Source organism: Ascaphus truei, chromosome 11 (assembly GCF_040206685.1).
Source record: "Ascaphus truei isolate aAscTru1 chromosome 11, aAscTru1.hap1, whole genome shotgun sequence".
Lineage (NCBI taxonomy): Eukaryota > Metazoa > Chordata > Amphibia > Anura > Ascaphidae > Ascaphus > Ascaphus truei.
In genome coordinates this window covers 32069888-32094275 of record NC_134493.1, presented here as the reverse complement: position 1 = coordinate 32094275, position 24388 = coordinate 32069888, and the positions used below count along the sequence as shown (strand labels likewise).

Here is a 24388-nt window from a genome sequence, read left to right as displayed (position 1 = left end):
GAAAATTACACAAAAGGCTATAATCATTAAAGAACTATTAACCCTTGTACTCCCGGATGGATTCTAGTGTGTGTGTGATGCAGACACTGATTAAACCAGATATTACAATGAAACAGGGGAACAGGGGAATACACATTTTCATGTCATAACAGAGGTTAAATCACATTTCTGGACCTCAGCCCAGTTAAAACCCTTGTCTCCCTGGTGAGGTCAGGGGATGGCCAAATGGGGTGCAACCCCTTTAGTCCCGGGCCACCCCCTTTCTCCCTCTACATCAACCAATACAGGTACGAGCACAGGTATAAATATAAGGTATTAACTTATATCGGTATAACCCTGATGAAGTCTACATAGGACAAAACACGTAGGGTTCCTTGCGTATATTTATCTGTGTACTGCATATGGATTTCCTATGATCTACCCTTACAATACAAGTTCTAAAGAAGCTTTGCTGTTTGGAGTGTGCTTATTGCCTTTCGTCTGCATCTGGTACTCTCCCTAATTGCGGATTGGGGCTCCTCTTCAGTGCCCTGATGAGCAGTTCAGCTGAGAGTTAGAGTGAGGGGCGCAGTGTTTGGCTGAACACCTGAGGTGTATTGGCATACTCTCTATCCGGTGCATGAGCGGGCGGCTAAGTGGAGGAGAGCACACGGATGTTTACCATCCAGCGATTTGTCACTTTCACCAGGCGTCGGGACCAGAGAGACGTGGTGTCCGGTGGAGCACTGGAGAAGAGCGGGAGCAAGCATCTCTGTGGGTGGTCTATCTACGGTGGTGAGCCAACGAAAGTCCGTGAATCAGTGTGCTGATAACAACGCAATCTCTTGGCACCAGTGAGGTACATCCTGAGGAGATTTGACTACTGCTTGTCCGGTACCCGAGTGAGCTGCTTTGTGCGGGTTTGTTATCAGTATTTCACAGCCCTGTAAAATACAGGGGTTTTGATACCTACAATCCCCCAGGAGGGAAGGGGTCACTTTAACGGAAGATCCCCAACTCTGAATCCCGATGTGACGGACAACATCCTTATCTGATATTAAGATACAAAGGTACTGCAAGTAAACATCCAAACTACAATAATATACAATATTGCCACATTTAATGTTTAATACTAATTTTATCTTAAAATATATCCATCCGTTTAAAAGTTTTGTAAGCAAATTATTAAATAATAATATACCCTAGGACCTAGGTATTTAAAATGTACTTCTGCAAAACAAAAGAATATCAATAGAATGAAAAAAAGCATCTTACAACACAACTGAAGGATGGTATTATTTATAGGGGTCAGAAGTTTATTGTGATCTTTACAAAAAAAAACTTTTGACTTTTCCCATTGGCTTATAATAATGATGCAACAGCTGAGTAATAATTTCACGTTTCTCCGTGTATTACACCCTAAAAAGTATCATCATCACTTCTTGTAATTAGTGCTGGGGAATTAAGAACATTATTATGTGAAGTAGACTAGTATTATGCCAGCTAGAGTATTGATTTCATTAAATGTCTGCATTACGGAGCGTTATAGTCTAAGGGTGTTACAATGCAATTCTGGGGGCTATAAGCTCAGTCTTCAAGAGCTCTCAACAAGTCCAGTTGTCCTGGAATTACATATCCAGGCAAAACGCCATAGTGATAATTAGATCTAAGTCCATTTTTATTCATTATTGAATACATTTTTACAGCATGTTGGTGGCCATTGAAGAGCTTGATATCATAAAAAGCTAGTGATTTATTTTATTGGACATCATAACTGAATTGTCACATCTCCAACAGATGTTCTTATCACCCTTTGGGCTGTTGCACTTTATGCAGCAGAACTGGAGTCCGGTAATAAAATAAGATGTCAACATGACGCTAACGTTGGAAATGTCCCCAGAAAACCTGAATACAAGGCTGTATTCCCTCCCAAGGTGTGACTCTACCCTACTGATTAGGCACAGCACATATCCTGTGTGGCATTGGGTGTAAGATAAAGCCAACATCAGGCTTGATATCTAAGTCTGCCTCGGTGACCCCAGCAGGTGGGTGCAAAGTGAACTGCTGGAGGAGGCCAGTGAAAAACAGGAAGAGCTCCATTTTGGCCAAACTTTCTCCGACACAAGCTCTTCTTCCTGAAGAAGAAAAAGGGACAGCGATTTAGCGTGTCAAATACATACTGACCAACATATGTTACATAGATATATACAGTATGTAGAAAAAACTTACCATAGATGCTAATAGCCAGTAGAGAATTGCCAGGTGTATGAAGAGAAGATGCCAGCACTCACATGGACATTTCCAGGGTGTTTACTGCTGTGGATCAACGCTTTGGTCCTTGAGAAAGGTCCCTGTTTAGAACTAAAGTGTTGATCCCTAGCAATAAACACCCTGGAAATGTTCACGTGATGTCTGTTTTCTCTTCAATGATCTAATATCTATTTGAAAATAATATATATATATATATATTTAAGAGTTTGGAGGAGCATCCATGGTCAAGGAACAACAGTTTGGGAAACCACCCTGTAAATGAGTCCTACCTGAGGAGAAAGGCATAAAAGCATCTTTTTTAATAAATTTTCCATTGGCATCCAGGAAGTGATGTGGGTTAAATTCATATGGAGTTTCCCATTGAGTCTTGTCATACAGAACGGAGGTAAGCATAGGAATGACGTCAGTGCCCTGTTGAACATAGAAGAGATTATTATTAATGCAATTGTACAGATAAGCGAAAAATCGGTTGCTTTACCATGCCTTGTTAGTCTTCGATTTTGAGCTATTTCTTTTGTTTTATTTAGTTTCTAGATCCCTACAATGAGGTGAGTTTTTATTTTTTATTTTATAATGGCGTGTGGGGAGGACAAGATGGTGAAAGTAAAGAGAAGCACTGATTCTAAGCAAAGTCAGGGCGATGTGCTGGGAACAGTTCCTGTGTTATTTTGGCAACCAAGAAAATGAGCATGTGAAAACAGCTGTCCCTTCATGACCAGGGAGTCGGGGGAGCTCCCCTCCCATAATTATACGGTACCCCCATAAATATGCACAAATATTGACAGAGATCAGATCTGGAGGTACAAAGGCTGCAGCTTTTTATTTAACATTAAATAGTTGGGTAAATGCCAATCCCTGCCAGTGTGCTCGTTCAACAGGTGAAAGGTCAAAGTCCTTGAACCGATGGCCCCGTGACCCTCATGCCGGACTCCGCATGACCCGGCCGTTATCGCAAGTGGGCTCACGGACATCATGTTTAAATGACCCCCACCAACTCGCCACTCCCAGCCCCATCGAATTTTCCCAGCACAGAGCCCTGTCTGGCAAGGACAAGCATTTACACCCCCAACGGCCGCTGGCAGGGAGCGGACTGACCGTGCGCCCTGCCAGCTGAGCTATAAGACCTCCCCCAGTCCTCACCCTGCTCCTCCCGCCCCCTAACCATGTCACCCTATGCTCCCGCCGGCGGAAAGGCGAGCAGCCAGAGAGTGCCAAGGAGGTAAAGGTGAACCTTGCCCCCGGTTAAGGGGTTGCTGGAGGCTTTGTTAGAATCATTGATACATTTACAGGGTCTATGTATCCAGGTAAATTTAGTGCAAAACTGGGGCATTTCCGTTTTGCTCCTAATGATCAAAAACATTTCCAATTTGTCCCCGTCTGCCCCAGCTTGCACCTTGGGGAGAGTCAGTAGGAGGAGCTGGGGAGGAGTTACATGGTGCACAGATTATAATGAGATGTATCACATTCTGTGTCTCTGCCCCAGCTTGCACCTTGGGGAGAGTCAGTAGGAGGAGTTGGGGGAGGAGTTACACGATGCACAGATTATAATGAGATCACATTATGCGTCTCTTCCCCAGCTTGCAATTTGGGGAGAGTCAGTAGGAGGAGTTGGGGGGAGTTACATGGGGCACATATTTTAATGAGATGTATCACATTCTGCACCTCTGTCCCAGCTTGCACCTTGGGGAGAGTCAGTAGGGGGAGTTGGGGGGAGTTACATGGTGCAGATTTTAATGAGATGTATCACATTCTGCGTCCCTGCCCCAGCTTGCACCTTGGGGAGAGTCAGTAGGGGGAGTTGGGGGGAGTTACATGGTGCAGATTTTAATGAGATGTATCACATTCTGCGTCCCTGCCCCAGCTTGCACCTTGGGGAGAGTCAGTAGGAGGAGTTGGGGGGGAGTTACATGGTGCAGATTTTAATGAGATGTATCACATTCTGCGTCTCTCTGCGTCATTCTTTTTCCGTTTGATTTGCCCAACAAAATCTCCATTTCTGAAGTGGCGAAAATTCTAACATCCCATATCAGATTTACAAACTGTTCTTACACGTGACGCGGCGCTGCTCCAAAACACAGAGCAATGCGTCTAAACGCACTTTCCTCTACATTGACCCCCCCCCCCAGACTTTCATCCACTGTAAAATTAGTGCTCCTCAGTCTAGTACAAGTAATAGATCACATTTCCACTAAAATATGAATTGTTTGCTAGAAATCCTAAACCTCACTGCCTGTGATTGTTTGACCTTGAAATCGTGTGATAGTCTAAAAAGAAAAGAGCATGCTTTGAATAATAAAATAAATAATCTCACCTTTGGGATGCAAAAACCTCGGAAAGAGACATCTTTCACTGTCGTGCGTGAAAGATTCAGTGGAACAATATTAGCAAACCTCTGTATTTCATGGATCACTGCGTCAGTATACGGCATATTCCTCCGATCTTCCACTTTGGGCAGTTGTCCTGGTTGAATAAACTTCCCAATTTCTTCCTGGACCCTTTCTTTAACAGAACAGAATATTTGTTACATTCCCTTTAACATTAAAACCTAAATATAGTTTTGCCTTACAGGAGAAACCGTTGGCGCGCTCGCGTTGGACACCGCACGCACTCCGTACGTCTCTACTGAAAAGATTGATTCTATACAAATGTTTTTTTTTACAAAACACAGGCAAGTGGTAATAGGGCAGCAATGAAAGCAATAGTACCAATTACTCGGCATCTTCCAGTTCTAAAAGACGCTACGCTGTGATATTGGGGGAGTGCGCATAGGAGCCCCCCGCACTGTTCACCATTTGTATTTTTTCAATCCGGCGCTGCATTCAGGAGATAACATTTCAAACTCTTATGTGTCTGGGAGGTTAAAATGGCGCTCTACCCAGAGCCCAATGCAGTGTTAGGGTTACCATGGTAACCTCGGAAGTCCAAGATGAGAAGACTCATGTTTTTTAATACTAAAAAACATGGGGGGAAAAGAGCAGGTCATGCGCACGGGGCAAGATGCTAACATTATTTTATCCCTCTCATTCTCTCTCCCTCTCACTCTTCCCCCGTCCCTCTCATCTCTCTCTTATTCTATAACCCCTCCCTTTCTCTATCCTCCTACCTCTCATTCTCCCTCCCCCCTACATCTCATTCTATCTCCCCCCTCCATATTCTCACCCTCCTCCTTTTCTCTCCCCCTTCTCATTCTCTCTCCCCTCTTCTCATTCTCTCTCCTCCCTCCCTTTTTCCCTCCTCCCTCCCATTGTCTAAATATTGCCACCTAGTGGTTAAACCGGCCTTGACTACAATCCATGCATGTTGCCAGCCAGGAACTGACTACGGTGGTGACTCCCTACAATATGATTACTTTGAATCTCTGGATATTTCATCATCAGTAGAAGGCCCCAGCGTAGAGTGGTCGATGATGTTTCCGTTCCAGCTGAAAAAAGGTCTAACACTGAATAGAGCAAGTTTCCATCATGGAAGTGACTGTCTGGGTTTGAGGATTCCTTACAGAAGAAGACAAAGAGTAGCAGGTTAGGAGGAACACATCATGTATCTAATGCTATGAACAGTGGGAAGAACACTGACATCACAGACACAAGTTGTGCCAATTCTACGCATCAGCAATCAACTGTTACACACTGGACCACACCCCACACTAACACCCCCTAACATCCACCCCCCCCCCCCCCCAAACCTTAATGGGATCAGCTGTGTGGCTGAACCATACTCCTTCCTGATGTACACTCCATCTCACAACGAGCAGCCACGTTACCTTTTGTTTTCAACATGGTCTTTTATTCCGTCTAGAGTGTAAGCTCTCCGGATCAGGGCTCTCAGTACCTTCTGTATCTGTTTGCGCGGGTCTGCCCTTATTTGCTATGTCATTCTGTTTATGTAACGTACATCACTCTGCTCCTCCCATTGTGCAGTGCTGCAGAATATGTTGGCGCTTTACGAAGAAAGGTTACAACCAGCGACGGATTTGGAAATCCGCCGCCCCTGTGCTCCTTGCGGTGGCGGCCGCCTCCTTACCTGCTGCCCCCCTCCTCCTCCTCCTGAACGGTAGCTTCCAATGACGCCGTGGATGTCACCAACTGACGTTGCACTGCTTCCCCCGTTGCCATGGTAACGCGCCCCCATTACGTAATTGGACGCTGCCATGGCAACGGGACGCCATGACGTCACGTTTGTTGACGTCCGCGGCGTCATCTGGCACTGCAGTTCAGAAAGGAGGAGGCGGGCGGCAGGTAAGGAGGCGGCCGCAACAGCTAAGTGACTTCCCGCCAGGCCCGAGAGTGCGGCAAAAGTATATGAGGACGGACATTTTTGCCGGCCCCCAAATTTTCCCGCCCTAGGCCCGGGCCTAACGGGAAATCCGCCACTGTTTACAAGCTTGGCTGTAATGTTAGGAAGTAGTCAATATGTACAAAGCAAATGCCTTTCAGATTTCCGTAAATGAGACACTAGTCATAACTCAAATATCAAAGCAGATTTATAAAAGCAAAACACATTCACCTGCGCCTGCTTCATAAGGAACGCATCAAGAAACCCCGATACATTGTTTGCACTAAGTTCCATTCTGTGCTCTTTGATGAACTTCTGCAGCAAGCAATTCACATGTTCGACGTTACTCTTCACTTTTTTAGGTGCGCCAAGAAGGAATCCCAGAAATGGCCAAAAATTATACAACTGTGGGGGGAATATTTATATATTGGAACCTTCGCACTCCAAATAGAACATTCATCCTACACGATTGCATGACTAACTCATTGGTTGGTGACTAGGACGTGTTATATCAGGACACACTAAGGTAGCACTGTTTTGCCTGAATACATGGATATTTTGTACTAATTATTAACTTAGTGTACTGAAAATATGGAGCTTATACTACTTGAAAACTTATTTTTTAAATTAGTATGACATTAATTACCCTGTTTACTAAGCTGTGCTATGCCATAGATAGAACACCTTTGGGTCTATTCATTCAAATGGCATCTTAGAAAGTGAGAAAACTAATCTTTTTTCAAACCATATCTACTGTCATATTTGATTGAGAGACTACATATAAATGTATGTCAAATATCTCTTGTAAAAATCCCAACACACCACAATTGCTCAGACCAGTAATTCCTAACAGAGGGTTCGGGAACTTCTAGGGATTCGTGAGGTGTTTTCAATGGGTTGGCCCCCAATAATATACAACATCGGATAGTGGAGGTTGGGGGAGGGAATGAGGGGAACAAATATTTTCTAGCAGAGGGTGCACAGTGTATAAAAGGTTGGGAACCTCTAGTTTAGATTCTGCAAGTAAATTGGATCCATGTGGAGACTCCATGTAAAATCTACCAATGAACTTATTGAACAAGTGAAAGTTATTTATAGTTACCAGCACTGAAGGGGTGCCTAGCAGTGTTGTATTTTCACTCACTATCTTGATCAGCGTTTGGAATGTTTGGTCTTCATACTCAAACCTGTTTCCGAAAATAATGGAGCAGATGACATTGGATACAGCACAGTTCAATATAATGCTTGTATCGAAAGGTGCACCTGCAACACAAACATATAACATACAGTATGGCCTGAAACAGGTTTCAAAATATGTCAGCCTGATGAAGTAAAGAGTAAACTCGCAAGAGAAGCTAAGTGGCCAAGTAGGTTGCTTTATAGGAGAACTGAACGCAATCATCCAGGGTCTCATGCCTTCTATATATAAATACTATCAAACGGATGCACTATATATTCATGTGTAGCCCCGGTCTCTTTTTGGTCCCAGAGACCCCCCTCCTTGCGTGCCAAGCGGTTGCGGGTGCCGCCGGAAGCAGCGACGGACCCGCCAGCACAACGAGAAGGTGGGGGCCGGAGCAGGGAGCGCTCCGAGGACTCGCGGCGCACCCGACTAGCGGGGGCCGCCATTACAGTTGCGCGCGCATGCGCCGTGATCGCGCATGCGCAGGAGAAGCTAGGGAGTTGCGGCGGCCATTAGGGTCTCGCGCATGCGCAGGACAAGCGCGCACGCGGCCCCAATGCTATAGAGGCCTCCACGGGACTACAGTTCCCAGGAGGCTTAGGGCCAAAGACCCCAGGTGTCCCCAAGTGGCCAATGAGAGGCCAGGATTCCCTAGAGCAGGGATAGATACTTTTCGCGGGCTTAGGGCAACATCAGTTAGAGCTGGGAGCAGGAAGGGGGAGGCAGAGTGTATGGAGCAAGTGTGGTTGCAGTGCGGTTGCTGCCGTTATTAGGGAGAACTAGTGAGAGGGGATCCGGGAGGTGAAGGAAGAGATAGTGTGGGTGCAGGGGGTCAGTGACCCACCTGCATAGGACCGTTCTACCCCGCAGGCCCCTAGGAGTATTCCCTGAAGTCACCGTAGGTTGCTGTGCTGCAGGGACGCCCTATAGTGGTAGAGAGCATCACCCTTACTGAGTACCAGTTAGGGACAAAGCACAGAGTTGCGGTTGTGGCGAGTCATTTGGGACCAGACGGCTGGACATTGAGACCCAGAAGGCAGGCCGCTGATTCGTCTGACCATTTGCGAAGTTGTTGCCGGTCACCGTCGTGACCGGAAGGTATTATTTACATCAAGTGCACCAACACCGGTCAACAGGCGCTGATCCCGCCTTAGGCGTAACTCTTTGGGGACAGTAGCTAAGTGGCCAAAGGACTGAGCCTATACCAATATAGTACCATACATGGACACGGTGTGTGGGGCACGCGGTGAGGGGACGGAGACGTTACTCCTGATTAGAGTGGCCGAGCCACTAAGTTTATATTGCATTATAGTATAAGGTATATGTTATGTGTTATTACCACAGTTAATATGATAAATTGATAAGGTACTGTTGCGTTACAGTCAAATCAGTTGCATTCATATGTGTGTTATTGTATTTCTTGCCCAGGGGAATCTCACATCACGGGGATCCTGGGTACGTGGAGGTGCTGTGCTATAAGTGTTACCCCAGGCTCCCAGCTAGCGGAGGCTCAGATCTCCTGGAGCCACAGGTGCATGCAGTTACCCGTAATCCCTTTGGGAGCGTCAGAAAAAGGGCTACATTTGGACGCGCTGCTGAGATCTCAGACCTGGGGTGCCCTGTAATTTTTTTCTCAATTGTGCTTATACGTTTTTCAACATGTTTGTTATGCCCTCAAGGCCGGAGAGTCCTTTCGATGTGAAGGTTAATTGGGGGGGTGTACCTAAGACCGCGTTCCCCGATATGGCGGGAGAGCCCATGCGCTGACTGCCCGCCCGCGCGGGAAAATGTTGCAGAAATCTGTCCAGGACTGGCGGGAAAACCAGAGCCCCGCCCCCACCACTTGAGTGGCGCAGAGCCGAGCCAGGACCCCTCCCTCATAGAATGTGCCCTCCTCGGCATGACAAGTGGAGAGTGTATGAGGAACTGCAGTAAGCAAATTCTGTTCTTCATAATAGAAGTATAAGATAAATCACACCCTCAAGTGTATGGAGTCTGGCTATCAGCGGAAGGGAAGGTACCCAATCTTTTGTGTCCGTGCATCCAAAATTTATTGAATCTGTCTGCTGGTATGAACTATGACCCCAACCTGCTGCTTCTAGACTACAAGGAGGTGTTCATAGAAGGGATAAGGTGTCTACACAACTCTTGTGTTTCTTGTGACTTCCCAGGTGGTGAAATGACTTGGGTACCCGGGTGTACCTGCTGCGGAGTACAGTTTCCAGAGCCAGTGTTTCTGGAGACTCCGGAACCCGCCAAGGAAGAAGCGGTCGACTCCAAGACTGGATCAGTAAATGTAGGTAATCAATCTACCTACCACACGGAAGTTTCGGAGGGCTCATGCACTCTAACCGTGGTCCCAGAGTCGGTTCTAGAGCCGGAACCAGCAGAGAAAGATGTGATTGGCCTCTATACACAGAAGGGGGGCACCACCTGCTCTGACTTTCACCCCCGGCTGTATAGAGTCATACGGGCGCCAAAGTCAGGCTTGCCACTGGTAGTGTGCCCATATGTAGTAGAAGACTGGAATGTGACTGGTGGCTGGACTGACGGGTCATCTACATTACCTCTAGCGCTCACGACAGCAGTGGTAGATGGGGAAGGATGCCTGCACTGCTGCCTGAGTGGATGTGATTGCCCCGTCGGTGAATTGACCCGAGGGCCCAAGTGTCCCGACTGTGAGGTGCAGTTCCTGAAACCCAGACTGCCGCAGCCTACAGAACCGCCAGAGAAAGAAGAGGAGGAGCCTGACCTCTGCTAAAGTGAGTTATGCTGGTAATCAGTCTGTCCTAATTCCAGAGGCCTCAGGGGACCCGTGTGTCCAAACCAATGTTGCAGACCCGGTTCCAGACCCTCTCAAAAGGGACATCCTAGTGCTAGAGCAGGAACCTCTGATGGCGGAACCCGTGGAGAAAGAGGCGCCTGATGTCTCTACCCCGGTGGTCAACGCCGCTGCTAGTCCACCTACCTCAGCTATGGAGGTTGTGGAGGGCCCGTGTGCCCAAATGGACATTCTAGACTCAGGTCCCAAGCCGGAGCCACCAAAGGCAGAGTCACAGATGTCGGAACCCAAGATGTTGGTTCCAGACCCGATTCCCGAGCAGGAACCACAGATCCTAGAACCGCAGATTCCGGAATCACAGGGTAAGGTGTCTATACCCCCATCCTCTTTTGGTGATTCCAGCGACCAACCACTCATGGTGATGCGCCTGCCGGCGGACCACTCCTGCAAAGTCACCGAGCCAACTATCTTGGCGGATACAGAGCCTGCTGTGGGTCCGTGTGCCCTTGATGAGGTGTATCCAGATGCTGCCGCTTACTCTGCTGTGGGCCCATGTGTCCTACTCTGGCCAGTCCCATCTTCCACGATGGTACTAGCGGTCCCAGGCTTGGGATCAGTACCTGCCAACGACGACAGGGGTGAGTTGGCTGCCCAGGGGTGTCGGGTGTGAGCTCCCTGGTGATTGTGGAGCCTGGTGGCTCCAAAGGTAGGGTCACACGGGCAATGGGCTCACCTCGTCATCGCGTCCTGCTGGAGGTGTCTCTCCTAGAAGATCTCTGCAGACCATGGAGCAGATTGGACCTCATCAAGGTATCCAGTGCAGCGGCCATGAGCAACGCTTACTCCTACATGAGGAATCTCCAAGCTTTTTCTTCTCAAGACATGGGCCTGCACGTAGACATTGGGCTGTCCCCAGAAGTCGTCACCGCTAAAGGGATTGCTGGAGCGAACAAAGACTGTGCTGTGACCGCTCTGGTAGTTGTTGCCTCTTTCACGTGCACGACGGAGCTCCTCATTCGCCATGTGGTGGACCGAGGCAAGAGACTGAACCTCCCTGTCTCCCGCGAGACGAAAGCGGATGATCAGACAAGGGTCAATACCAAGGACTCCTTACTATTTTTTCTACGAGGGGGAGGCGATGGGTTGGAAGTAGAGACTGTAGCACCCGACCTTGAGCTCCAAAAGACTCACAGGAGTCAAAGTGAGGGGCCCTCACTAAATCAGTTAGGGGTACCCACTATGAGACTCAGCTGGCCTCGGGTATCCACGTGATGATGTTGGGTACCAATGGGAAAGTGCATGTGATTTATTGTATAATCTTGGCAATGCATTTTCATTATATAATTCTATGTTATATTTGCTACCCAAGCGAGGTTGTTGGGATTTTACGAGGGGGAGAATGTAGCCCTGGTCTCTTTTTGGTCCCAGAGACCCCCCCTCCTTGCGTGCCAAGCGGTCGCGGGTGCCACCGTAGGCAGCGACGGACCTGCCGGCACGACGAGAAGGTGGGGGCCGGAGCAGGGAGCGCTCCGAGGACTCGCGGCGCAACCGGCTAGCGGGGGCCGCCATTACAGTTGCGCGCGCATGCGCTGTGATCGCGCATGTGCAGGAGAAGCTAGGGAGTTGCGGCGGCCATTAGGGTCTCGCGCATGCGCAGGACAAGCGCGCACGCGGCCCCAATGCTATAGAGGCCTCCACGGGACTACAGTTCCCAGGAGGCTTAGGGCCAAAGACCCCAGGTGTCCCCAAGTGGCCAATGAGAGGCCAGGATTCCCTAGAGCAGGGATAGACACTTTTCGCGGGCTTAGGGCAACGTCACTTGGAGCCGGGAGCAGGAAGGGGGAGGCAGAGTGTATGGAGCAAGTGGCTCCTACACCAGGTAAGGTAATCCCCAGGTCCCAGGCAGGTCCCAATCCCCAATAGGGTAGTGGGTAGGTACTGAGGGAAGGCCTCTAAGGTAGGGACCCTGCCCTTAGGTGTGAGTGTGTTTGCAGTCTTGTCAGTGTCACGGCTGTCAGTGCTGTGAGCGCTGACAAGAAGGCCCAGTGTGAGTGCAGTGCGGTTGCTGCAGGGCCCAGTGTGAGTGCAGTGCGGTTGCTGCAGGTACCAGGTTGAGTGCAGTGCGGTTGCTGCCGGTATTAGGGAGAAGCTAGTGAGAGGGGATCCGGGAGGTGAAGGAAGAGGTAGTGTGGGTGCAGGGGGTCAGTGACCCAACTGCATAGGACCGTTCTATCCCGCAGGCCCCTAGGAGTATTCCCTGAAGTCACCGTAGGTTGCTGTGCTGCAGGGACGCCCTATAGTGGTAGAGAGCATCACCCTTACTGAGTACCAGTTATTGACAAAGCACAGAGTTGCGGTTGTGGCGAGTCATTTGGGACCAGACGGCTGGACATTGAGACCCAGAAGGCAGGCCGCTGATTCGTCTGACCATTTGCGAAGTTGTTGCCGGTCACCGTCGTGACCGGAAGGTATTATTTACATCAAGTGCACCAACACCGGTCAACAGGCGCTGATCCCGCCTTAGGCGTAACTCTTTGGGGACACTAGCTAAGTGGCCAAAGGACTGAGCCTATACCAATATAGTACCATACATGGACACGGTGTGTGGGGCACGCGGTGAGGGGACGGAGACGTTACTCCTGATGAGAGTGGCCGAGCCACTAAGGTTATATTGCATTATAGTATAAGGTATATGTTATGTGTTATTACCACGGTTAATATGATAAAGTGATAAGGTACTGTTGCGTTACAGTAAAATCAGTTGCATTCATATGTGTGTTGTTGTATTTCTTGCCCAGGGGAATCTCACATAACGGGGATCCTGGGTACGTGGAGGCGCTGCGCTATAAGTGTTACCCCAGGCTCCCAGCTAGCGGAGGCTCAGATCTCCTGGAGCCACAGGTGCGTGCAGTTACCCGCAGTCCCTTTGGGAGCGTCAGAAAAAGGGCTACACATGTATAAAGTAATGACCTGATCAACCAATAACAGACAGATTTAATGGGAAACGAGGCAGAAACCCAACATTTATCATCCTTTGCTTCTTCGCCCTGAAATCTTCCATGTGTGTCCCTTCATTAAATGTAAGAAGTAGGAACCCTTTAATCTTACCATTTTGAGATTTGAAATGTCCGATAAGAGGGTTTAATTCCTCTTGGATCCTGCTCTCCACTGTCTTTTTCCCCATGCCAAAGTCCCGTAGGGTTGACAATGCAAACCTTCTCATTACCGTCCAGCTTTCTCCTTGACTGAAGACAATGCCTAAACATTAGAAACGCAGCGAGGGATCAGTGATGGGACAGAGAAGAACCGCTTCCAATCCTTCACTTTCCTACAGAACAATGGAACTTGTTGTTTTAAAAGCTTCACATTCAAAATCTAAAGGGTTTCTTTTCCTTAATTAAAAACATAGACAATCACAAACCCGCGTATTTCAGGCACGATCTGCACTCACCGGGCCCGTCTCCTTTCTCTGGAACAATCATCAAGTGGGGGAAGGAGCAGAAAAAACGTGACCTGCTGCTCCATGTAACATCGAAGAAATGCAAAAAGATTTCGATACCACGTTTATGTCGTTGTTTGTGAGTGCGGAGGGGATACATTGAATTTCTTTAATAAAAATATAGGGTAAATATCTGGAAAACCGCATTTAAAGGGCTTTTCTGCTTTATTTAATACAATCAAGCTAAACTAAAATCAGTATTATTGCCTATTTCTTTTTTTAAATAGGACTTTGATGTTAAGTTAATATTACATTTATTTCAGATGGAGTGACCAGTGAAAGTCAACAGTATAAATGATACAACCAAGTGTTATATTCTTTCTAAATACTGTATAATTATAATATAGTAGTATACTTTGACCACAAATAATACCTAAAATAGATTAAATACACAAACTAAAAAATCCTCCTCCTAATAGTTCAAAGTATAATTACTTTGCAAAGTATTTGCTTTTCTACTTAGCGCTGTCTTTTCCGCTCTTTCTCTGTTTTTATTCATTCAGTATTCAGTGATACCTTTTTTATTTGGACCTTCGCTCTCTCTGTTCCTCAGGTCAATCAATTCTGTTTCTTAAACAACAGCGTTATATTGTAATCTTGAAAAAGATAACTTTGGGTGCACTGTATTATCCTCAGATCATGGTCAGAGATTGCTTTTGAAGTACCGGTGCTCCGTGGTCCAGGAAAAAACCTGTCTGGTGTATTCTCAGGATACATGTAAGTAAGTAGAAGACCAGGGCACTTCGGATTTGCAAAAAAATAATTTATTCTCTTGGTGGCGCACACAACGTTTCGAACTTCAATCAGTTCTTTATCGAGTGACTGGCCCTTGTGTGTGCCACCAAGAGAATAAATTCTTTTTTGCAAATCCGAAGTGCCCTGGATCCTCTACTTATCCTCAGATCACCCATCTACCATGAGCAAGACTCAAAACTTCTCCAGCATAGGGAAGACGGCTGCACAGCATATTGCATTTAAATAGGTACCTGAATCCCGGCCTCAAAGAGCTTGCACTGTAAGATAAAGTCAGCGAGATAACGTGACCTGCAAAAATGAACAAGGAGGCCTCTAGAATCAACACGTGTGCTATACAAATAACGTTGCCAACTAGTACTACCATGGCACATGTCCTGGACTGTAACACAAATGGGGATAAAATAAAGTCTATTCCATAGTGATACTTCAGTTACCTTTTCCTTGGGTTATTTGTGTAAATATTGGCATGACTGCCCTCTCTCCAAAGTCATCGGCTTGTGTAACAAGTGCGTCCCTCACAGCCTGATAACTAGCCAGCACCACCGTCGTCTTAGGTCCAAAATGTACAGTAAATACATCTCCATACTTCTCAGACAGCTGTAACAGAAAGCACAATACATTAAAGCAGCAATCCAAGCTGCCGTTTTTCTTTTTATTCCTTTCCCCCCCTCCCCATTCCTTTAATATGTGCATCAATACAATCCACCCAATGATAAGTAATTGGCTAAGTTGCCGATCGATCCGTTCTCCTGTGATCGATCGGTGAAGATTCGAATCGGGGGTTCACTAAATGGCTGTCAGTACAGCAGTAGAGGACCAAACATGCAAACTTCTGTGGGGAAGATCATGTGACCAGGCAGTCACTAGATTGAATTGGTGCACTGCTAGAGAGAGGGCAGGGCTCAAAAAGGGGTGTGCCAGAGCCTGTTTCCGAAGCGGAAGGGGGTGTGACTTTGTAAAAGTTTGCTATAGAAACAAAAATGCTTGTTACATTATAATACATGAAAAATGTAATTCAGAGTTGTTTAAAACAATCTACAAGTATTCTCTTAAAGTACAGAATTGTTTTATTTAAAAAAAAAAACACATGTAGGCTATTGCTTTAAGCGATGGAAGCTTCGCTCTCTCCTACCTTCTTTCCCGTCTTCCCCATTCCTCCCACCCGTCCCTTTTTTTGTAACTTGTGTCCGGTATCCATGGCACGTTGCATAGCGAGGGGTAGCAAGGATTACACAATGGGCTCTATGCAATAAGCGGCGATAAGGCTTTTTTCGCCATGTAAGCGCCAAAATTGGGTTTCAGATTCAGTAAGCGCCGATAAGTGTTCAAAATCGGCAATTTTTATTGGCGAAAAAAAGTTATCGGCATTCGCCTGCCGAAAAGCCTCTTTTCGGCATGTATCGCCAGTTTTTTTCTTCGGCTGTATTCAAGTAGCCCAGGTCAGCTTATCGTTGCTGATCGGCACTCAAAAATGGAGATTTCATCGGGAATTCGTCCCACCAACTAAAGTTGGCAAGTTGGAGGGGAGGTTGCCGGAACGGCACTTAGAAAAAAAACCTCAACTCTACATCAGTGGAGTCAATGGAGCGGGGAAGTATAACATTATACTAGTGTTAACGTTTTATTGGTCAGAATACAAATGTGCTTAGCATTACAGTGTGGAGGGCATTTATTTCATCGTGTCACCCCTTAAGTTTATTATTTGCATAACATTGTACTTTTAGATGTTATCATCATTTGCGTGTCATATTACTCATCATGTTATGATGTCTATAAGGAAAATCCTATACTCAACTCTTAAAGGAACAGGTCACATCATATCCAACATGTTACTTAACTGTGCTTCGATTTATTATATGACGTTACACATTTCACACATAGAACACATGCAGTGTATACTAATGTTGATATACATGACACAATGCTTTCAATGTGTAACGCATGATCAAACGTTAATGTGCCTGTTTCTTTTCATGTTTACATGTCATTTGTGTCCTCCCTTTTTTGATGACGTCCGCAATTGGACACTCAATCACATTGCATGTTTACATTGTACACCATGCATTACAAGCACTTCATGGTTACTTATACACACATCTTCAATAGTTACTCATTCTTACACGTTTCACACTGAATCAACAGCAACTATCCTGATGCCAGAAATGTATGAATATGCACAGTATCATTAATTGATGTGAACATGTGACAATAACATTGCAAATTACACATGTTGCAATGAACTTTTTCCACGTCAATCTCATGCTTGTATCCTAATTAGATGACTGAGTGTTGCGTTCCGAAGTGTTACATGCATTACACATTCCACAAATACTTTACAATAAATGCTTCAACAAAGCTTAACGTTACATCATTGTGAAATATCAGGATTGGCTGCTGAATAAAGATAAATAATACTTGTTAGATCAAATGGATACAGGTTGGGACTCAACTACTTGGATATGTTAATGTTACACCTTCAACTTTAGCATCTCACCTGACATCATCACATAGGTATTTAAAGGAGGGCAATTACCTGCTCATTCACAGCTACAGACCTCAAAATGATGCGATTGTTTAGGAGACGGAGGAACATTCTAGTGAACGAGATCCTTGATGGAGAGGATGTCATAGGCCAACCTAGGGACAGAGCAAGGGACAGTGGCAGGGACAGTGACAGGGACAGGCACGCGGACAGGAGAGGGAGAGGGACAGGGAGAGGGAGAGGGCAAGGAGATGAGAGGAGAAGAGAGAGGAGAGAAGTTGTGGCTCGTCCTCGTTTGTACAGGGAGAGAACCCTGTTAGATGGGATGAGCGAGGAGGAGATAGTAAGTCGCTATCGTTTGAGTTCAGCAGCAATCTTATCTCTTTATGAAGAGATACGGGGAGATTTAGATTTTGTGACAGCCAGAGGTCGTGCAGTCCCTGGGCTTGTTAAAATGCTGTGCTCATTACATTATCTTGCTTCCGCGTCATTCCAGACAACAGTGGGCATAGTGGGCGGGGTCTCGCAATCTACATTCTCGCGGGCCTTTACCCAGTTTCTATGTGCACTCAATAGATGCGCTAGGAATTATATTCATTTTCCTAAAGAGCAGACAGAGTGGCAGGAAGTCAGGAATGGCTGTTATACCATAGCCGGGATACCATGTGTGATGGGTGCAATCGATTGCATCCATGTTGCTTTGATCCCGCCTAGTCAGAGTGAGCATGCTTACCGCAACCGTAAACACTACCATTCCCTGAATGTACAGGTGGTATGCGATGCCACGATGAAGATTATGCATGTGGTAGCCAAATTCCCTGGTTCCAGTCACGATTCCTCTATCCTGAGAAACTCATCAGTCTTCCATGCTTTTGAAGAAGGCTATTTTGGACCTGGTTGGGTGATGGGTGAGTACATATAATGATGTGGTAACACAAAACTCTTGCTTTTATAGGAATTGTTGTATGTTATAATGTTAGCACTAATTGTTTCATATGTCTGCACCATGGATTATAGGTGACTCAGGATACGGAATTAGGCCGTGGCTGTTGACCCCAGTGCCATACCCGCAAAATGAAGCAGAGGAGAGGTACAATGTTGCCCATATATCGACGCGATCCGTTATAGAGAGGACATTTGGCCTTCTCAAGACAAGATTTAAGTGTCTCGATAGAACTGGTGGGGCACTTCAATATAAGTCTGCTAAAGTGTCTGATATTATCATTGCATGTTGCATTTTGCAAAATGTGGCACTCAGAAATAATGTGCAAACAGACATAAGTCAGGCTTTGGGGGAGGACCATCCCGTCAATGTACCAGCTGACACAGAGCAAACAGCCAGTGGTGTTCAGACACGTCTCAATGTCATAAACACATTTTTTTCATGTAAGCAAATACATATATGTTCATAGTACTACATACATATATTCATTCTTTGTTATGATAAATACATTTCTCAAAATACCATTCGCTTAGGAAACAGATGAATATGGGTCGCACTTCTTTATCTTCTCTGCTGTATGGACAAATGCATGTGGCACCGGTATGTCATTCATCCACACGTTCTATTATCATTCTTATCATTTAAACGTCTTGTGAGTATGTGCAACAATGCTATTTACTACATTAATATTTTATGTACATGCTCCTTTTGATTATGCATACACAATACACCTACTATGTCTATACTCATTAGTTACTGCAGTATGGTTACATACAATGTTATTTTAGCAGTGTGACATATGCATCACAATGATGTGTACAGCGCTGTGTTTTTCATATTATATTTAACTAAATCTACATGGTGTTTCATATCTAACAATAAATAGACACTTTCTTGTGTTGCTTCCCTTCATGAACATGTCATGCTAATGTTTTATATTCATTCATGTTTTCTTTTTCAAGGTAAATCACGTCAATGACTGCTCATGGTATGTATTTCAACTCACATGTGTCATAAGATGTCACAACATCTATAAAGGTACAGTTACAGGATGTGTAAACACAACGGACATAGATAAATGTGACTATAGAAATATGTGTTTTAAGTATAGTGTAAGTGGGTTTTTCTACACTTGGTGGTTAATGTGAATTGTTGAAGAAAACCATTAGGGACATAACATTACAATTAATGTACCAAACTTTACTCAATCCATTCCTGTAATATAGGGGTGCGTGGAGAGAAGGGGATAAACCGTGTTTAAATTTATATTATGGAGGATAACATCCACGGATGCACATGAGACATTTTGACACTCAAAGCATGGTTGTCTGTAAAGACAACAATGTATTATACATTATTTACATTACAATGTATGTGATTAGTTCTTCTATCAATGCATCTTCATGTTCTTTATAACATTGTTACATGTGTATGTGTAAGTCACACATGGGTGTTGATTTGACATACATATCACATGTGTTACAAAGTGAATACCAAATAAAATGTAAATTATTTATATTTGTGAGTTTTCTAACTTCATTCAACACAATGACAATGCTGTTAATATAATTTTAATGTCATTCACGTAAGGTAATCATTATTATGATTATACTTGAGTACTAATGTCAACATGACAACGTCAATTTGCGTCACATTTGCATAGGCACACATTACAGCAGCACTGTGTGTGTGTGTGGCACTTTTTGTGTCATGCATGTTTTCCCTCAAAAAATAACAACAATTCACATACTAATGTTGATTGTTTCATCACACTCAGTTTGTTCTGTCTGTGTTGAACGTTTCATAAAAACACTAAACTATAGTTAGTCATAATTATAAAATATACACACTAATGTTAATTTGTTCAGGTTGTGTAATTAATAATCAATAGCTCATGAATGTTAGGTTACCATTATAACTTATGTGAAATATTAATTGTCACATGAAAACAATGTTTATATGACCTACCTATTGTTATTGTGTAGTTTCACATACAATGTATTGTACTTGTTATGTAGCATGTACATTATGTCACAAGTCACACGTGACATTATACAATGTAGTACATAAATGTGTTGGACGAGTGAGAAAGTTGTTTGCATATTTCACAGACCAACACATATCATGTTAGTATAACATATAAACAAAAGTATAAAAGTTCTAAATTCAGTGCTTAGAAACATCATAAATGTTAATTAAGTGCATACTAAATATAGGCCTAAGCGGATACAATTATTTCTTCATAGTTAATGAGCGCAAGAAGCACTGAAAGCATTGTAACATATGTACAGGCATACCCCGCTTTAAGTACACTCACTTTAAGTACACTCGCGAGTAAGTACATATCGCCCAATAGGCAAACGGCAGCTCACGCATGCGCCTGTCATCACGTCCTGAACAGCAATACCGGCTCCCTCCCTGTACCAAAGCTGTGCGCAAGCGGGGAGACTATAGAGCCTGTTACAAATGCGTTATTTACATCAGTTATGCACGTATATAACGATTGCAGAACAGTACATGCATCGATAAGTGGGAAAAGGTAATGGTTCACTTTAAGTACATTTTCGCTTTACATACATGCTCCGGTCCCATTGCGTACGTTAATGCGGGGTATGCCTGTATTATAATAGGATTTTGTTCGTCGTCAGAGTCATCTAATATAACGAGTATATCTTCTGAAATCATACATTGATCACGTGTTCATCCGCGACATCTGTGAAATATAGCAAACACATAATGGTCAAATATGGCACTTTTATATATGTATGTGCATGACAACGCCTAACACATCTCTATATGAGTCTGGATATTCACGCATAACTAACGTATATGTTTTAAGTTAAACGGTCAAAACACAGATAATGAACTGTCATTTTGATCATGGCTTTGCTGGCATTACTACGGATATGATATTTCCGGTGCCTGTATACATAATAATGTGCGTGCAGAACTTCAGTTGCGCGCGCACTTAACCATTGTGTGGACTAAGTCTTAGCGCATGCGCAAAACAATGTGTACGCTGTGTGTTTAATACATGTCCCTCCATGGTGTTGCTAGCAGTAAGCATATAAGGCTGCGGTCCCAGTAATGTCTGTGACACGCGTGGCCGGCGGGGGGGGGCGGCGCGTGTCACAGCACTAACCGCGATCTGCGTTATGTGAGGAGAATCTTGCGATGGTCGGGTATTTGCGGGGGCGTGGCCAATACGTCACGCGGCTGGTTCGCCCTCATTGGCTGAACCACCGGTGGGGGCGTGGCCACGCCTCCGTCGCTAAGAGTCAACGAGATTGTAATGAGTTAACAGAAACCCTGCCGCACGTCGCGCCTGCACCTTCTGCGTCACGGTGCATAGTGGGCACAGCCCCATTGAGGGGCGATGCTTACACGCACACTGCACGCTGCGCCGTGCGCACAGACTGTACTGGGACCGCAGCATAATGGTTGGAAGTAATGCTATGGAAGCGAAACTAATTCACTTAGACACACGTACTGATATTACTTTCAGTAACGGACGTGTGTACACGCAAATAACGGGCGATCAGCCAATGAGCGATCAAAAGACGTGTGACGTCATGTGAAGGCACCGTGAAATGCACGCAAACACTCCTCCCACTGAATTAACATTTGCCGCCAGCGCTGTGGACGCACATAAACACCGACGCGCGCGCATGACACACTGCACTGACCCTAACAATAAGCAACGGTCACAGCCAATCCACTTTGACGTGCGCACGTCATTTGGGGGCGGGGCTTGCTTCCGTAAACCTTTTTAAGGACGCCTTGGATCATGACAAGTGTCCCACGTCATATGTGGCCGACCCTTTACTTTTTACTATGTTGCATGCTAAACAATGAGGTCTGTGTGTTACAGTTAGTGTAACATGTACAAATGATAGTTTAAAAGAGTTTTGAGTAGGTTTTGTGAGTCCGTCAACAATGTGTCTTAATGCTTTGTCATGTAGTATATTCTTATAGGAAATAATGTGTTTGTGCACGCTACATGTAAGGCTGTCTGCATTGTTAAGCTGTATCCACGCATTTGGCTATGAAATGGTGCATCTTACAAATATAGACATTTACACTGAGTAAACGCATAACGATTATTGTATTTACCATTGTTGTAGAATTCACAAGTTATTTGGCTGCAACTGGTGGCTCCACAAAGCCACAGCAGTCTCATCCATGCTTGAGGCAACCGTTGAATCCTGAATCACACACATCTCCATGAGGCGCTCATATGGATCTGCAATGTCTTCTTCAAACAAGACGTCCGGAGGTACGTACAGTTCTTGGTTGTTTTCCCATCCACATAGGTATTGCCCATATAAGTTTGGAGACATATCATAGTTATGTGCATCTTGCATCTGGTCTTCATGGCTGGAGGGTGCAGCTATTGCAGCAGGTGTAGCAGCTGACGTGGCAGTCGTTGCGGCTCCATTGTAAGTGTTACTAGGCAAAAAAATGCTATTTAACAGAACATATGTTCCATGTTCCATGGTAACTTTAAATGATGGGGCAATCTGCCAACATCCATATCGTTGGTCTAGGCGATCATGGACACGCTCAAAACATGCATTTGTTGATAAAGTGAATCGTACTGAAGTTTTAAAATTAGATTCTCGGCACGCTTCTTTATACTGTAGTATGGATATTTGTTTTGAATCAAGTTATAGATGTGGGCAACGGTAGCTTTTTTTGATTCTGTTGATTCTATTGCTTGTGAAATCATAAATTTATATGATTTTCCTGGATGTCTATGAAATTCCGAAGCTTCTGCCATTTCTGCTCTGCTGAAGTGATGTGTGTAAGTACAGCGCACAAGTGTTTATGCTGAATGTGAAAATAGTTACATTTTATCTCTGTGTTTCTTCAAGGTTAAAATACAAGCTCAATGTTGCCCGGCTTTGGTTTTCCCCCCACTACAAATGTATGAACATAATTGAAACACATTCTTTGTGTTAGATAGTCATTTCCCTGTAAACGAAACTTATTTTTCATGTTAATGAACATGTGCAAGGATCCAGGGCAGGAAGGGAGCGGTATCGTCAGGAACACCCAGAAAAAAAACATATAAATAATAATCATAGTGTAGTACTTTAAATAAATGTGAATCAAAATTCAAAAAAACTTGGCTCTTGTGGATAATCTACTTACAAAAAGTAGAATAAAAAAAGCTGTGTGTGCTGTGTACGCGCATAGTAAGTGAAACTTCTTTGACTTTTGTCACAGAAATTGACTTACAACGCACGTGCTCGGCACACATGTGTCAGTCAGTGCATGTGTCAGTCAGTGAGTATGTATGTGTGTCGGTCAGAGAGTATGTATGTGTGTTTGTTTGTGCGTGTGTGTCGGTCAGTGTGTGCATGTGTGTCGGTCAGTGTGTGCATGTGTGTCGGTCAGTGTGTGCATGTGTGTCGGTCAGTGTGTGCATGTGTGTCGGTCAGTGTGTGCATGTGTGTCGGTCAGTGTGTGCATGTGTGTCGGTCAGTGTGTGCATGTGTGTCGGTCAGTGTGTGCATGTGTGTCAGTGTGTGCATGTGTGTCAGTCAGTGTGTCAGTCAGTGTGTATTGTATTGTATGTCTTTATTTATATAGCGCCATTAATGTACATAGCGCTTCACAGTAGTAATACATGTGGAAATCAAATAAATAACAGATAATATAAATAACAGATCATGGGAATAAGTGCTTTAGACATAAAAGTAACATTTCGGAAGAGGAGTCCCTGCCCCGAGGAGCTTACAGTCTAATTGAGCACACAATGTGTCAATACAGTGGAGGTTTCTTGTTGGAACCCCAAACAGGTGACCTTAACATGTAGTGCCTAATATGCAAGCCCATAAAGTCCTCCCTTCCACGGAGGTAGGCCCCTCCACAGGTCCCTTCTGGCAGGCCCTGACAAACACCATACATCCTTCTCCCCCAAGACCCATACCTATCCCCTCAGGCCCATAATTGTTCCACCATAGGTCCATATTTGTCCCTCCAGGTCCATAATGTTCAAACCATACCTCATTTAACCTCTCTAGGCCCATACTTATCCACAGAGGCCCATAAATTACACTCAGGCCAATGCATCCTTGCCCCCCCCCCCTTCCCAGAGCAAAAACAAAATATCAGCTCCAGAAGCAAAAAGGTAAGTGAAATCAAATAACAGTCTTTTAAATTGATAATAGCAATGTCCGGTACATAGTATAGATGCAGGGAGAGGGGAGAAAAAC

General features: G+C 45.0%; 1 protein-coding gene and 1 long non-coding RNA gene across 2 annotated transcripts in view; both read right to left on the bottom strand.

The window, feature by feature from the left end:
* Positions 1-1262: 1262 nt before the first annotated feature.
* The window catches only part of LOC142463149 (cytochrome P450 2K1-like), a 42402-nt gene continuing 19276 nt past the window's right edge, over positions 1263-24388 (bottom strand). The window contains exons 2-9 of the mRNA XM_075565508.1: positions 15177-15339; positions 13596-13745; positions 7625-7785; positions 6754-6927; positions 5600-5741; positions 4562-4749; positions 2520-2661; positions 1263-2114 (exon numbers count right to left, since the gene is read on the bottom strand). Coding sequence (XP_075421623.1) covers positions 1927-2114; positions 2520-2661; positions 4562-4749; positions 5600-5741; positions 6754-6927; positions 7625-7785; positions 13596-13745; positions 15177-15339 — 1308 coding nt within the window. The 3' untranslated portion in view covers positions 1263-1926. The remainder of the gene's footprint in view (positions 2115-2519; positions 2662-4561; positions 4750-5599; positions 5742-6753; positions 6928-7624; positions 7786-13595; positions 13746-15176; positions 15340-24388) is intronic.
* Positions 15437-22803, bottom strand: LOC142463150 (uncharacterized). Its single transcript, XR_012787378.1, has 3 exons — positions 22281-22803; positions 17958-20880; positions 15437-17379 (listed from the first exon to the last, which is right to left on the bottom strand). It is a non-coding gene; the product is annotated as an uncharacterized LOC142463150 (long non-coding RNA).